The sequence below is a fragment of the Lepidochelys kempii genome, chromosome 1 (genome assembly GCF_965140285.1).
Source record: "Lepidochelys kempii isolate rLepKem1 chromosome 1, rLepKem1.hap1, whole genome shotgun sequence".
Lineage (NCBI taxonomy): Eukaryota > Metazoa > Chordata > Testudines > Cheloniidae > Lepidochelys > Lepidochelys kempii.
In genome coordinates this window covers 64374174-64389234 of record NC_136380.1, presented here as the reverse complement: position 1 = coordinate 64389234, position 15061 = coordinate 64374174, and the positions used below count along the sequence as shown (strand labels likewise).

General features: G+C 40.0%; 1 protein-coding gene across 1 annotated transcript in view; it reads right to left on the bottom strand.

The window, feature by feature from the left end:
* Nucleotides 1-2109: 2109 nt before the first annotated feature.
* SUGT1 (SGT1 assembly cochaperone of MIS12 kinetochore complex) overlaps nucleotides 2110-15061 on the bottom strand; it is a 53049-nt gene continuing 40097 nt past the window's right edge. The window contains exons 11-13 of the mRNA XM_073346032.2: nucleotides 5546-5636; nucleotides 3580-3761; nucleotides 2110-2681 (exon numbers count right to left, since the gene is read on the bottom strand). Of these exons, the coding sequence (XP_073202133.1) occupies nucleotides 2580-2681; nucleotides 3580-3761; nucleotides 5546-5636 (375 nt within the window). The 3' untranslated portion in view covers nucleotides 2110-2579. The remainder of the gene's footprint in view (nucleotides 2682-3579; nucleotides 3762-5545; nucleotides 5637-15061) is intronic.

Sequence of the window (15061 nt, the reverse complement as noted above, 5' to 3'; positions counted from 1 at the left end):
AGTAGTTATCAATGGGTTGCTGTCAAACTGGGAGAACATATCTAGAGGCATCCCACAAGGGCCAATACTATACAATATTTTCATTAATGACTGGATTATGAGTGCTTACAAAATTTGCACGTGACGCCAAGCTGGAAGGAGTCTGCAAGCCCCTTGAAGGTTAGAATTAGAAATCAAAATGACCTTGACAAATTGGAGTTTTAGTCTCAAATCCACAAGATGCAATTCAATAAGGAGTGCAATTACTACCGTAGGAAGGGGAAAAAAATCAAAAGCACAACTACAAAATGCAGAATAACTGGCTAAGTGGTAGTAATGATGAAAAGGATTGGGGGTTATAGTGATTCATATTCAGTTTGTAATTCAACAATGTTATGCAGTTACTAAAAAGGCTATCATCATTCTGGGGTGTATTTACTGGAGTGTCATATGTAACACATGGGAGGTAACTGTCCTGCTCTACTCAGCGCTGGTAAGGCCTCAGCTGGAGTAGTGTGTGTAATTCTGTTGAGTAAAGGGTCTAAACACTTTAGGAAAGATGGACAAATTGGAGAGTCCACAGAAGAGTAACAAAAATGACAAAAGATTTAGAAAAACCTCACCTAAGAAGAAAGGTTAAACAAACTGGGCATGTTTAGTCTTGAGAAAAGACGACTGGAGGGGAGACCTGATAACAGGGGTTAAGACAGGAGTAAGTCAATAGGTGGACCATGGGCCAAATCCAGACTACCAGACGTTTTTTGAATGGACAGTGAAATCTTTTTACTTACCTATTATCACTCTTGTTATTGTGGTGTGAAAAATGTTTCTCTGGAGTCTATACCTTGACCAAGAAATTTGGACCTTCACAAATAATAACTGACCACCCCTGTGTTAAGAGGCTGTTTATGAATACAAGGATGGTCAACTGTAGAACATGTAGTAATGGTCTTACTCTGCAGCAAGGGAGATTTATGTTAGGTATTATAGAACACTTTCTAACTATAAGGGTACTTAAACTTTGGAATAGGCTTCCAAGGGACAGTGTGGAATCCCCATCACTGGAGGTTTTTGAGAACAGGTTGGACAAATATGTTAGGGATGATCTAGGTTTACCTGGTCATGCCTCAGCCCAGGGGGCTACACTAGATGACCTCTTGAAGTCCCTTCCAGCCCTACTCGTCTATGATTCTATTACACACATTATAAAAGCTTTATTTTACGGATATGTTTCATTAGGAAAATTCGTTTTTCCCCACCACCATTCTGATCAGTTTCCCCTTCCCACCCAGACTACATGAAACTTCTACTATTTTGGTGAACTGTGCTTGCAACAAATAGTTAACAGATCAAAAGAAGGACACCTCACCAATTTTGGTAGCTGCTGGCACAGGTCTCAATGTTGCAGTGATGGAATAAGGCATGAAAAGAGGGATAAGAGAACACATTTATATCCCTTTGAAGGCGCACAGCCAGCCAACCAAAGTGTGCATGCAGAGATAGGATGGGAGCTCATCCCAGAGGATTCTGACCCCCATTTCTATAAATATCGCCTTTTAAAACTTTATCAGGATGGAAGACCTGTATTGGTATAGACCAAAAGTGAAGGATGCTGGGGCTCGTCTCTAAAAATACTGAAACACAATGCAACGTCCTGCATTTTAGAAGATCAATACAATCAGAAAGAGATGGTAAGCAAATCTGTGCATTATTGTTTTTCTACTCCCTTTCCTCGTGAGTAGAAACAGAGGACTGGCAAAGGACACATCTGCCTATAGAAGAGGCAGATAGAGCTTTTCCAGATCTAGGAATCCTCTTCCCACCCCACCCTCCCACCCATCCGGTGCTGCAGATCCACCCACAGGTAGGAAGGATGGGAGCCCTAGCAATTCCTCAATCGTGCTGCTTCTACTTCAGATTTCCTTCTCTGGTGATTCCTCTCCCTCCAAGAAGAGGAGAACAGGGAGCTCATTCTTCTTTTAGCAGAGCAGGAGTCTTGCTCCTATGTACTTGCAAGTTTGATTCCCAATATCTGTACTACTTAGCTATGACTTCTCCAAATGTAAATTTTGACTATGTTTTTTCTTCCATAGCTGAGTTTTCAGACTTAAAAAATAAAATGAACCAAACTTCTTTATGGAAAAATGTATATTTTACAGTTTTATTCTTAAGCAGAGTTAGAGAGCAAACAATTAACACTGTAGTTGAAAAGTGTGTTTACCCAAAGTTGCCAGAGCTAATAAATTATTCAACAGAAATACTGTGAATTAAAAATAAGGCAATAATCCTAAACAGCCCATTAAAGGTCTCCTCATCCCCCAAAGTACAGAACTGATAAAGCTAGTAGAAAATGTGTATTTATGACTTAGTTCAATCTGTTTCTGAAAACTCCTCATGGACAGGAGGGATGAAAAATAGGCTTCCATTCCTGATTAAACCTTAACACCTGCAGTCAAAGGAATTACTAAAGCACGCAAGATGTAAAGACGATAATTCCGATCTTCAAGGGAACATTCAGTGTCTTAAATCCAAGAATGCTATGTCCATACACAATGGTCAGTATGTGAATATGGGCAACACAAAGATGCCAAATCAACAGATTAGAATTTTTTCCATTCCATGTCATCAGGAGGATTTACATCTACCTTTCTTTTCCCCACATCAGACCAGTTGGTGCTCAGAACAGTCCCTCCAGACTCCATCTGCAATATGGAAAAACATCTGTTTAGTCTGCCAAAGTTAGTTATAGCTAGTCATTTAAAATAATCCACAGTTTTTATAGCAGATTAAGTTCTGCAAGACTAGTGCACTGTTTCCTACAGACTCTAACGCAGATTCCCTTGAAATTCTCCAGACCTCAAACCCTTCCCTATATACTATGTGCAATTATGATTATATTAAACGAAGATGACTTGATCTAGACATAGGATGTGCACATGATCTTTGTATCAATCTTCGCATATTTTGCACATAAGACTTCTGACATTAAAATTTAATAAAGCAATAGTTTCTGTTGTCATATGTCCACTTTTGATATGATTAAGGCAAATAAGTAGTGACACTGCTTCAATATACAGTAGTCTCTAATGGTCCAATCATGCATTCTTGTGCACTCAAACTCCTATTTGAAAATTAGCAATTGACAGAAAAATGAGGAGGAGTTAGGTTCTCTCCTCTTATGACCAACCAGGAAGTGGCAAGTTGCTCCCACTGACATTAGTATAGACTCAAACAAAAAATGAGCAAGGATGGAGTGCAATCTTTGTGCTCCAAGTCTAAGCTCACCACTCAGAATTAACAATACGGAGAAATGCAACTCTTCCGATTGCCAGTACATAAAAATGCTATCATAGCAACATCACTGGATCATTTGTTTTCATACTCAGTAGGGGCCGAGTTTCCAAATGCTAGAGACTCTCATATATAAGTTCTTGTGCATTTATGCATTTTACCACAATTGCAGGTGCAAACAGAGAGATGTCTAAATATTTATTTGCCTTCGATTACCGCATTTGTATATGCAAATGACTCGGCCCACAAGATCTGGCCTCAAGGTATTTATAGCATTCACAAAAATGTAAGGATAGACTGAAGTCTTACGAAGGACTTGTTCATGGCACGTTTCACTTCATCTGTGCCATCTGAATAGATTTGCTGAAAGAGTTTATTTAAAGCAGCGTCCCCCTCTAATTTTTCATTCTTTTCTTCTTCTTTGATCTCAACCACCAACTTATCCCAGTTCCTTGTATAATGAGAGGATGACGGATATAGGTGTTTGGAGTCTGGAAAGAACAGCTGCAGTAAGTTAAATCGGCATTTTTGGCAACATTTAGAGCATGAAATAAATAACCCCACCCAGAATTGAACAAAAAGTACCATGGATCTGTAAGTACAGATCTTGCCAGACAAGCCTGATTGCTTTTTTGGACAGAATTTTAAAGCTAACAAATGAAGGGAATTGTAGGAGGTGGATTTTCTGGTGGATCATCTGATACAGCACAATATCCTATCTTGTAAAATTCAGTCTGATTGGGTAGAATAGGAGCCAAGTTTAAGGATTAAAATGGGCTGAACATCATGAAAAATCATGAACTGGCAATGTATCCATATGTCACAAGGTAATTGTCAGAGCTGGTGTTATTCAAGATCTTAGGACCTGATCCAATAACCAGTGAAGTCATTGGGAGTTCTTCCATTCAATGGGTGTTGGATCCAGGGCTTTGGAGCTGTGCTCTGGCTCCGCTCCAGCTCCAGGCAAAAACCTGCTGCTCTGCAGGCTCTACCCCAAAGCCCTGGTTGGATCACAGCCTTAATGATCTCTGGAAGGCTAAGTAATGGTCACATTAAAATATCTTGCAGTTCATACTAAAAATCAGGAGGCATTGCAAACATCAGGGAGGGCAGGCAAAAAAGGAACCTAAGCAAGGCTGAAAACAAGGGGAGAAATGAGGATCATCTTGAAAAGTTATCTGAAGCAAAATATAGTGGGAGGCAGAAACCAGGAACGCAGTAATGCTGAAAAGCCCTATATGATATAAACAGAGAAGCTGAGCTTGCACTGAGTGTGGCAGCAAAAAAAGCTAATGCAATTTTGGGCTACATATGCAGAACCATCACAGGGAAGTGACATCCAATACTCTACAAATCTGAGACTGCAAACAGAATAATTCTTTCAGGTTTGGATGCCTCAACAACAAAAATATGGAGGTAAATCAGAAGGAAGAAGATGAACATGACACCAGGGATTAGGCAGCTATAGAGACTTATTTATAAGGAAATATTAATGAGCACAATATGTAGCTTGGCTAAGCAATGATGGGAGTGGAGGAGCGCAGAGCATACCAGACATGTAGAAATGACAAATGTGAAAATGAAAGGGGAGAGTCATTTTAGATGGTACAAGGGGTATAAGTAATGAGCTGAAATTAAAGGAAAATTAAGCCAAGTATCACGAAAATCTTTTGATGTATGTGAGCGCTATTAAACTAAAATTTTCTCCAAAAGATGCAAGCTCCTCTCAATGCAACAAAGGAGAATACAGTTTAACTAGGCAGCCCAGTAAAACGATAAGCTCCCAGAGAAACCCAGATGACAAGCAAGCATCCTGAATAATCCCCTCAGGTGGATGAAAGCCACGAGCAGAGTGAACAGCTGAATTCTTAGGGCTTTACTACCAATCAGAATCCATTCCCACTACCCATGAAGTTCATGAAATTAGAGTATCAGAATTACATGTTTACATTTACTATAGGTAAACCTATTACTACAAAAAGAAAAGGAGTACTAGTGGCACCTTAGAGACTAACAAATTTATTTGAGCATAAGCTTTCGTGAGCTACAGTTCACTATATCGGACGCATTATGCTCAAATAAATTTGTTAGTCTCTAAGGTGCCACTAGTACTCCTTTTCTTTTTGCGAATACAGACTAACACGCCCGCTACTCTGAAACCTATTACTACAATATATCATATGTATAAGATGTTCTGTGTAATTGGAAAGAATGTTAATAGGACAATATGTATATTTACATTAAATGCTAAATGAGGTAAAAAAAACAAACCTACCTGATGTGTATTGTTTTAGCTTAGGAGAATCTCCTTGCCCCTCCAGCTTCTCCCATCTTATAGCCTCAGGCTTCTTCATTTTTATCTCAATCTATAGAACATACAAGATGTATAAAGACCAAAACCTGTAATTCCAGATCACAATAAATAGTTTTGCAGATTAAAGTAGGCTAGGTTGCAGAACAGTCAGAGGTCGCAGATACTAATTTATGAGTAAAAAATCTCAAATCTATGTCATTCAGTTACACAAAAGTTAACCTCTGCATAATTTTATTACACTGATTCTCCTCCCTTTTTACTCCCTATTGTTTATTATTCACTTGAGTCTTGTTTCAAATTAAGATTGTGAACTCTCGGGCAGGGACTGTGTCTTTCTGCATGTCAGTACAGTATCTAGCAAAATGAATCCCCATTCTTAGAGCCTTTGAGCACTATAGCAATACAAGTTATTCAGAAGAACGAAATGCAACTTTTACATCGATCAGAATTCAGTAGCTTACCTCAAACTTCAAAAATCCAAAACAGATACAATTTTCCTAAATGCTACAGAAGTCAGTATTTACATTTAAGACAAACTTCACCTCAAAACAGAATTATACTGTTCACTTACAAGAATGCAGTTAGTACAATGCTACAGTACCTTAAATTGTGTCTTAATTATTAAAAATTCCCTATTTTGTCTGATCAGAATACATAGTTTTACCTAAAGCCACTATAACCTGGGGATCCCTGCAGACCTAAGAACAAAGAGACCTTTATAAAATGCTAGCCCCAAAGCTCCTAGCAACAAGCTGCTTAAACACCATCATGCTGATCAGAAATTTGAACTTCTACCTCATCCATTCATCAAATCATCTGCAGGTAAGCAATAATTTAAGATGGTTTTTAAAACAGGAAGTAAACTCACAGTCATTTGTTCAATCCCTAGGTTTCTGCTTTGAAGTCCTGCATATTCAAAGCTGTATGTTGGGTTTTAAAATGCATGAAACATTCAATTATCCCTGCATTTTCTTTGGGTGGGCTGCACACCATCATTTCCCTTTCCTACATAAGTTTACATAGAGATTTACTTTGTTTACCAACAACCTGGAAAAGTGAAAAAACACAGAACTTTAGTGGTAAGTGATGAGAACACCCCCAAAAGAGGCAAGGACTTCAACAGATGTGTTTTAACATACTCTCTGGTCTAAGATCAGCCCTGTCAAGGTTCCTCCCCCACTCTGAACTCTAGGGTACAGATGTGGGGCCCTGCATGAAAAACCTCCTAAGCTTATCTTTACCAGCTTAGGTCAAAACTTCCCCAAGGTACAAAATATTCCAAGGCCGTTGTCCTTGGACTGGCCGCTACCACCACCAAACTAATACTGGTTACTGGGGAAAAGCTGTTTGGACGCGTCTTTCCCCCCAAAATACTTCCCAAAACCCTGCACCCCACTTCCTGGACAAGGTTTGGTAAAAAGCCTCACCAATTTGCCTAGGTGACTACAGACCCAGACCCTTGGATCTTAAGAACAATGAACAATCCTGCCAACACTTGCACCCCCCCTTTCCAGAGAAATGTTGGATAAAAAGCCTCACTAATTTGCATAGGTGACCACAGACCCAAACCCTTGGATCTGAGAACAATGAAAAAGCATTCAGTTTTTTACAAGAAGACTTTTAATAAAAAATAGAAGTAAATAGAAATAAAGAAATCCCCCCTGTAAAATCAGGATGGTAGATATCTTACAGGGTAATTAGATTCAAAAACAGAGAACCCCTCTAGGCAAAACCTTAAGTTACAAAAAAGATACACAGAAATAGTTATTCTATTCAGCACAATTCTTTTCTCAGCCATTTAAAGAAATCATAATCTAACACATACCTAGCTAGATTACTTACTAAAAGTTCTAAGACTCCATTCCTGGTCTATCCCCGGTAAAGACCAGCATATAGACAGACACACAGACTCTTTGTTTCTCTCCCTCCTCCCAGCTTTTGAAAGTATCTTGTCTCCTCATTGGTCATTTTGGTCAGGTGCCAGCGAGGTTACCTTTAGCTTCTTAACCCTTTACAGGTGAGAGGAGCTTTCCCCTGGCCAGGAGGGATTTCAAAGGGGTTTACCCTTCCCTTTATATTTATGACAAGCCCAAAGCAAAACAATGCTTCCTCCTCCACCATATACTGTGATCTCAACTGCTGTTCCTAAGCGCAGGAACACATTGCCTCAACAGCTTCTTATGATGTCACCTCCTCCCACCAAGTCAATATTCAGAAAACTTAGTACATTATCCCCCTCTATTCTTGTTATTTGGGAGTGTGCAGCACCTTACTGCAGCATTTTCTGAAAAATATTTAATTCAGTTTCTTTTGAAACTTTCTTTTCTAAAAATGAAGTCACTTGCTATTGCTGCGGTCTGCATTTCTAGCAGTAAAGCCTACAAAATGAAACTATCTAGAAAATGCTATTTAGTAAGTAACATTAGTATTAGTAATCAAAGAAGGCTATTTGAAACTTAGCTGGTGTCACTCCTGATCAGAACAAACTGAAGAATACTGGTGGCCTTGCGATTCCTGCTTCTGCACCACCTTACACAGAAACCAATCTTCAGTTTTGAAGAGACAGAAGAGGAGAGAAAGGAGCATGCCACAGAAAAACTAGAAGTCTTAGGTGAAGCACTTAGGTGAATCAGCACCTTTTTTTAAGCATTGCAGGCCCCAGCAAAGAATTTTGGTACATCTGTCACAACTGAATTCTACTTTCTGAAAAGGGGGTAGAACTAAACTTCGATTCTAGAAGCTTGTTGGTGTGTGTGATGCTCAAGAGTAGTACAAACTAGTATTCTACATAAATCTTAGTCCCAAACTGTTTCCCCGCTTTAACATTAAACTACATTTGCTCTCTGCTGGCCCAATTACCTACGTGATGCAAGTCCTTTTGAACTTGGATGCACTGTTCATTTGTTCTGCTACCAAATTTAGGAACTACACATTGAAGATGTTTCCCAGACCATATCCAAATACTTGAGGTGTCAGAATGAAGTTCCCCTACTTCCTCCTTCCCCCACAAAATACAGACCACGGGTATACTCTATAAAACATGGAGTTTTATGGCAATCTTTACCTTCTGCTCTTAGAAAGTCTTTTCTCCCCAGCACCTATATGTATTTTACTTCTTCCATTCTTCTAAATTAGGATTTCCAAAGAGTCTGACAAGGTTACAAATCAGAACGAAATCACTAAGTGTTTTACAGCGCATCAACTGATCCTCTTTAATACCTAAGGGTGCCTCAGTTACAGAACTAAGAATAGTCAGAAACTGTTAGGATATAGATATTCAGGCCTGTCTGCAAAGGCCTGTATTTTAAGAATTTAGGTGTATTCTTATCACTTGGCTAGTTATAGAGATATTAAAGAATCAAAATCACTGTCTGCCGGTGTAAGGTCCTTCTCTTACTGTGACAGTCTGAGGCCCTGTTCTTAGGCTAAGGCCTTTGGCTAAGCAGCAGAGGCAGCCATAAGCTGGGAAGGACCGGTCACATCCACACATTCCAAACTAGTCACATTGAAATAAGGTGCTACTGGGCTCTTCGGAATACAATCCTGTCCTGATAGTGCCTATCACCTCCAGAGAAAGGGAAGTGCCTAGAAGATGGAAAAGGAAACTTAGTTTGATAGCATCCTGTCTGGCAAGAACTCACTTATCAATAGCTGGGATGTGAAATCTCACTTCTGTATTGTTTTGTCATTATAGTTCCCACTTTGCTATTTCAGAGTAACAGCCATGTTAGTCTGTATTCGCAAAAAGAAAAGGAGTACTTGTGGCACCTTAGAGACTAACCAATTTATCTGAGCATAAGCTTTCGTGAGCTACAGCTCACTTCATCGGATGCATACTTCCCACAGTATGCATCCGATGAAGTGAGCTGTAGCTCACGAAAGCTTATGCTCAAATAAATTGGTTAGTCTCTAAGGTGCCACAAGTACTCCTTTTCACTTTGCTATTGTTTGTCTGTATAATCTGATTCTGTGATTGTTTCTGTCTGCTGTATAATTATTTTTGCTGGGTGTAAACTAATTAAGGTGGTGGGATACAATTGGTTACATAATCATGTTACAGTATGTTAGGATTGGTTAGTTAAATTTCAGGAAAATGATTGGTTAAGGTATAGCTAAGCAGAACTCAAGTTTTACTATATAGTCTGCGGTCAATCAGGAAGTGAGTGGGGGGGTGTGGGGAGGGGAAATGGGAACAGGGAATGGGGGTGGGGAAATTGGAATCATGTTTGGCTAAGGGCAGGAATGGGAACAAGGACACAGATGTAAGGCTCTGTGGTGTCAGAGCTGGGAAGGGGGACACTAAGGAAGGAAATTGGAATCATGCTTGCTGGAAGTTCACCCCAATAAACATCGAATTGTTTGCACCTTTGGACTTTGGGTATTGCTGCTCTCTGTTCATGCGAGAAGGACCAGGGAAGTAAGTGGGTGAAGGAATAAGCCCCCTAACAGTCACCCTTCCAGCTGCTTAACCTGTCATTCAGGAAGAGAAGTCTGTACTTGAGTCTAACCTGATCATGAAGAACCAATAGTGAAATTCATGGGGGAAATGTCAAATTTAAAAAATTATGGAAGAATGGAGGAACGGGGGGCAGTCAGGGAACATCCATGATCTATGCCAATATGACTAGCCTTCAGTAAAAGTCTACAATAGTTCTAAGTAAGATTTGGAAAGCAGGTAAGAGGAGTGTCGCTAAAAACAGACAATCACCACACTTTTCGGTTTTCAGACATTAAAACTCACTAATCTATAGTTTTGTGATTAGTTTTAAGATAATTGTAAGGTCTGTAGAGCTCCATGTAAGTCATGGAGAGATAAAAAGGCTTCTATGCTGCTAGGTGTGGCAAGTCACACCACCTCAAAGAATGGCTCAAATGTCAATTAATAAATTTGAAGTGCTCCTTACCTTCTAAGCTTTCATAATGCTGGATTGGGTAAAGTGAGTAAAAAGTTTCCCCTCTAGTGATATTAGAACAGACTAAACCAGTCATTTAACTCCCTGCTTCTTCAGCTGTGCAGAACTTGATTACAACATCATTCTACATCCTTCCCTTTTCTATTACACCCTTCTGCACAGACTGTGAAAAGACAGTGGCCCTTCCTCTCACACTATAAATAATGACTCTCCATCCTTACTGCTAAACCTCTGTCCGTGCCCTAAGCATTTCACCTTGATGGTTGCAGCCTCTTCTGATACGAATGGGGACCGGAGGGTGGGAGAGACAAGAAACCTATTTAACTGAACCCTTCACTGTCTTCATCTTCCTTTATATTTCACATTCCCTGCCACAGTTTGTCAATGTTGGTTTATGCTTTAATTTACCGAGACGAAGTCTACATTTAAAAGGCTGCAGGGGCACAGCAGGAAAAGCCTTCCCATCAATGTAGTAAATCCACCTCCCCAAGAGGTGGTAGCTAGGTCGACAGAAGAATTCCTAGCACTATCTATATGCGGATTTAGGTTAGCTTAACTATGTTGCTCAGGGGTGTGGATTTTTCCTCTGAGTGACATAACTGCTTTGGCTGTCTGGCAGATTTAGATCCATATTCTTAAATTTTTATTGTAGGCCTTTAGAGTTTAACTTTAGTTCTTATTTTTGAGATCTGATTCAGCCAGTAACAGAGTAAGTGACTAATGTACGGCCAATCACCACTACTATTTGTACAATCTAAGTATTGTACTTTTGCCTATTTAGTTCCATTGTGCAGAATTACCTAATTAGATATTTGTACACTAGGCAATTAATTTGAGCTAAAACTTTACTTCTAACAACTGTTATGTTTACACTCAAGAGTAGAACACCTTTTAAATTAGGTACATACGCTTTCTTCTAATTATTATTTTTGAAACCGAAATGCTTTCCCTTTCCAGCATACCTCGACCTCATGGATTCCTTCTGAAGGTCTTGCCTGCCCATCACAGTACTCTCTCCATGCTTCAGGAAAATGCAAATCAAGCTTTACTGTTGTTTCTGCTCCACTGATACCGGTATTTGTTTGTAATGTTGTAGCTAATTCTTATTACACTTCCCTCTACTGCAAATGGCCCTGAGCCAGAGTCTTATTATATGACAATTATCCCTGAAAGGTGGTTTACAAAACAATACCTAACACATAAGATGCAGCCTTCTTAATCTTTAAATCATTTCAATAACAGCAGCTGACTAAAAGAAAGAAAGATGAAAACATTTGAGCGAGAGTAGTGATAACATGGTTAGATCTCGACTCAAATCTCCTTCCATTGGAGTAACTCATTAGCTAAAGCAGCAGGCAGGAACAGAAAGGAGGGAAACGTGCACACTATCACCATACAACCACACTTTCTAAAAATAGAAACCTATGAACTTGGGAAAGAATTTCTTGAGAGCTTGAGAGTTGATCTGATAAACACTCTTGTGAACAACACATCACTATTTATATAAATAGGATTTAAATGTGTTTAAAACAAGCATTTTTGAAATGAATGCTGCTGACTGACAGATTACAGACTAGAGTCTTGGTTTCTGACAAACACCATGTCAGTTTGGATTTTCACTGCCTGGACAAAGGTGAACACATTTTACAATTTACTTTCATAGATTCCAAGGCCAAAAGGGATCACTGTGATCATCTAGTCTGACCTCCTGCATAACACAGCCACAGACCTTCCCCCCCAAATAATCCCTACGTCCTATCTTTTAGATAAACATCCAGTCTTGATACAGTAACTCCTCACTTAAAGTCGTCCCAGTTAACATTGTTACGTTGCTGATCAATTAGGTAACATGCTCGTTTAAAATTGTACAATGGTCCCTTATAATGTTTGGCAGCCGCCTGCTTTGTCCACTGCTTGCAGGGAGAGCAGCCCATTGGAGCCAGCTGGTGGGGGCTTGGAACTAGGGCGGACCAGCAGCCCCACTATCAGCTCCCCTAAGTTTCCTGTGCGGCAGCCACCCAGCAGGCTAGCAATTGCCAGGCAGTTCAGCTGTCCCTCCCATCACTGCCCTGTTCTGCTCCTGCTCTCTGTTTTGGAGCTGTTCCTGGGAGCCTCCTGTTTGCTGTGCGGGGGGGGGGGGGGGAGAGGAGGAGGCAGAGGGGTGCTAATGTCAGGGTGTCCCCCCCTCCCCGTTACCCCATCTCCACAGAGCAGGGGACATGGACAGACACACACACACACACACCCCAGAGCTCAGGACAGAGGGAGCTTGCTAACAACAGCTGCTGTCTCAATTTGCTGATCTACTTAAAAAACAATGTACTTAGAGTGGGATCAGTGTCCTTAGAGGGGCAATGCGCGCCTCTCTCTGTCTCCCCTCCCTCCATTTGTGCTGCCTTGTAGAGTGTGAGGCTACATTAACAACCTGTTAACCCTTGAAGGCTCAGCTGAGTGCTAGTTCATCATTTAGCAATAAGGCATTCCCTGGGAAATATCCCAGACTGACTTCACCATCTCAACCAAGCTTCACAATCATCATTGCTGTGTACAATATTAAACTGTTTGTTCAAAACTCATACTGTGTGTGTGGCTTTCCCTGGAATCTAACCTCCCCCCCCCATTTACATTAATTCTTATGGAGAAAATGGATTTGCTTAACATTGTTTCGCTTAAAGTAGCATTTTTTAGGAACATAATTAAAACGTTAAGTGAGGAGTTACTGCATATATATGGTCAGTGATGGAGACTCCACCACAACCCTTGGTAAATTGTTCCAATGACTCATTACCCTCACTGTACAAAATTTACACCATATTTCCAGTCTGAATTTGTCTAGCTTCAACTTCCATCCACTGGATCGTTATACTTTTCTCTGCTAGACAGAGGAGCCCATCATTAGATATTTGTTCCCAATGTAGAAACTTGTGGACTGTAATCAAGTCACCCCTTACCCATCTCTGTTAAGCTAAACAAATTCACCTCCTTCAGCCCATCACTACAAGGCATTCTAATTCTTCAATCATTCTCATGATTCTTCTCTGAACCGTCTCCTATTTGTCAACATCATTTTTGAATTGTGGGCATCAGAACTGCACACAGCATTCCAGAAGCGGTCACACCAGTGTCAAATACAGAGGTAAAATAAACCTTTCTACTCCTACTCGAAACTCCCGTTTATGCATCCCATGATTGCATCAGCATCACATTGGGAGCTCATGTTCATCTCACTAGCTACAACGACCCCCAAATCTTTTTCAGTGTTACAGCTTCCCAAAACAGAGTCCCCCATCCTCTGTGTATGGCTTACATTCTCTGTTCCTAGATGTATACCTTTACATTTAGCCGTATTAAAATCATAGTTTTCTTACGTCCAGTTTGCCAAATGAACCAGATTACACCGAACCCATGACCTGTCCTTTGTTATTTGTGTGTCACAAATATTATCCATGATGATTTTATGTTTTCTTACAGGTCACTGATAAAAATGTTAAAGAGCAAAGGGCCAAGAACAGATCCATATAGGATCCTACTGGAAACAAACCTACTTCCCAGTTATTTTCTGATTTCACATTTATAGCTGATAAAATTTATGTTTGTGCACTCATACCAACTTCTGCTGTGAAGTTCTAATTTTGTGTTTGTAACAGAGGATGTTATGGATCTTACTTTATCAATATTAAACATTATCTAAATATTAATATTTATTCTAATTAAGTGGTTTTCTATTTTGCTTAAAAGTTAGACACTTGAGAGAAAGTACTTGTACCTCACATTTTGTTTCAGTAGGACTGCAATATATTAAAGATCAATTTATTTTTGTTTCGACACATATTCATAACTTAAGAGCACAAGAGTAGTTTCTTGACAGGTTAACTTTAAGTGCTGATTACAGTATAACTAAATCCAGTTTGTAGCCCATTAGCAACATGAGTAGCTCTCAATATCATTTAGGCCCCCAACCTACCATGGTTACTCCTTGGTTAATAAGTGCAGCAGCTAATTACATATTACTGTCCATAGTCACAGCATTTGATCTATAGGTCAGATTCACGTGCAGTGAAGGGAGGGAAAGAGAATAAATCGGGAGTTTAACAAAAATAGAGAAAGTGGAATTTCAAGAAATGTTTAACCTATACTAGATGTATACACACTTCTGTAGGTCAAGGTTACCCTACAGCAGGGACTTCCCCCAAACTCTTTGTCTGCCACACTCCTACCTCCCTCTATTTCAGGGATTCCCTACAAACCCACTCACCTCCATTCCAGGGGCTCTCTGTTCCCCCACCCCCAGGCCCTTCCTCCTGTTTTGCCCCTCCCCTCTATGTCTGAGACACATTTCATTCAGGATGTCAATATTTTAAACTCTATTAGGACAATGGGCAAAGCCAAGATGGTGGGGTGTTATGCTGGAATTCATTCGTGGATGCCACCTTTATTCTATAGACAATAAGAGGTCTGATTGAAGCTGATGGTCTTCTAACCAGATGTCAGGGGCTCCAAGGGTACCATTTTTTCCATTCCAGTTTTGCATTTTTCACAAAAATGAATAGGGTTTTGCCTATTG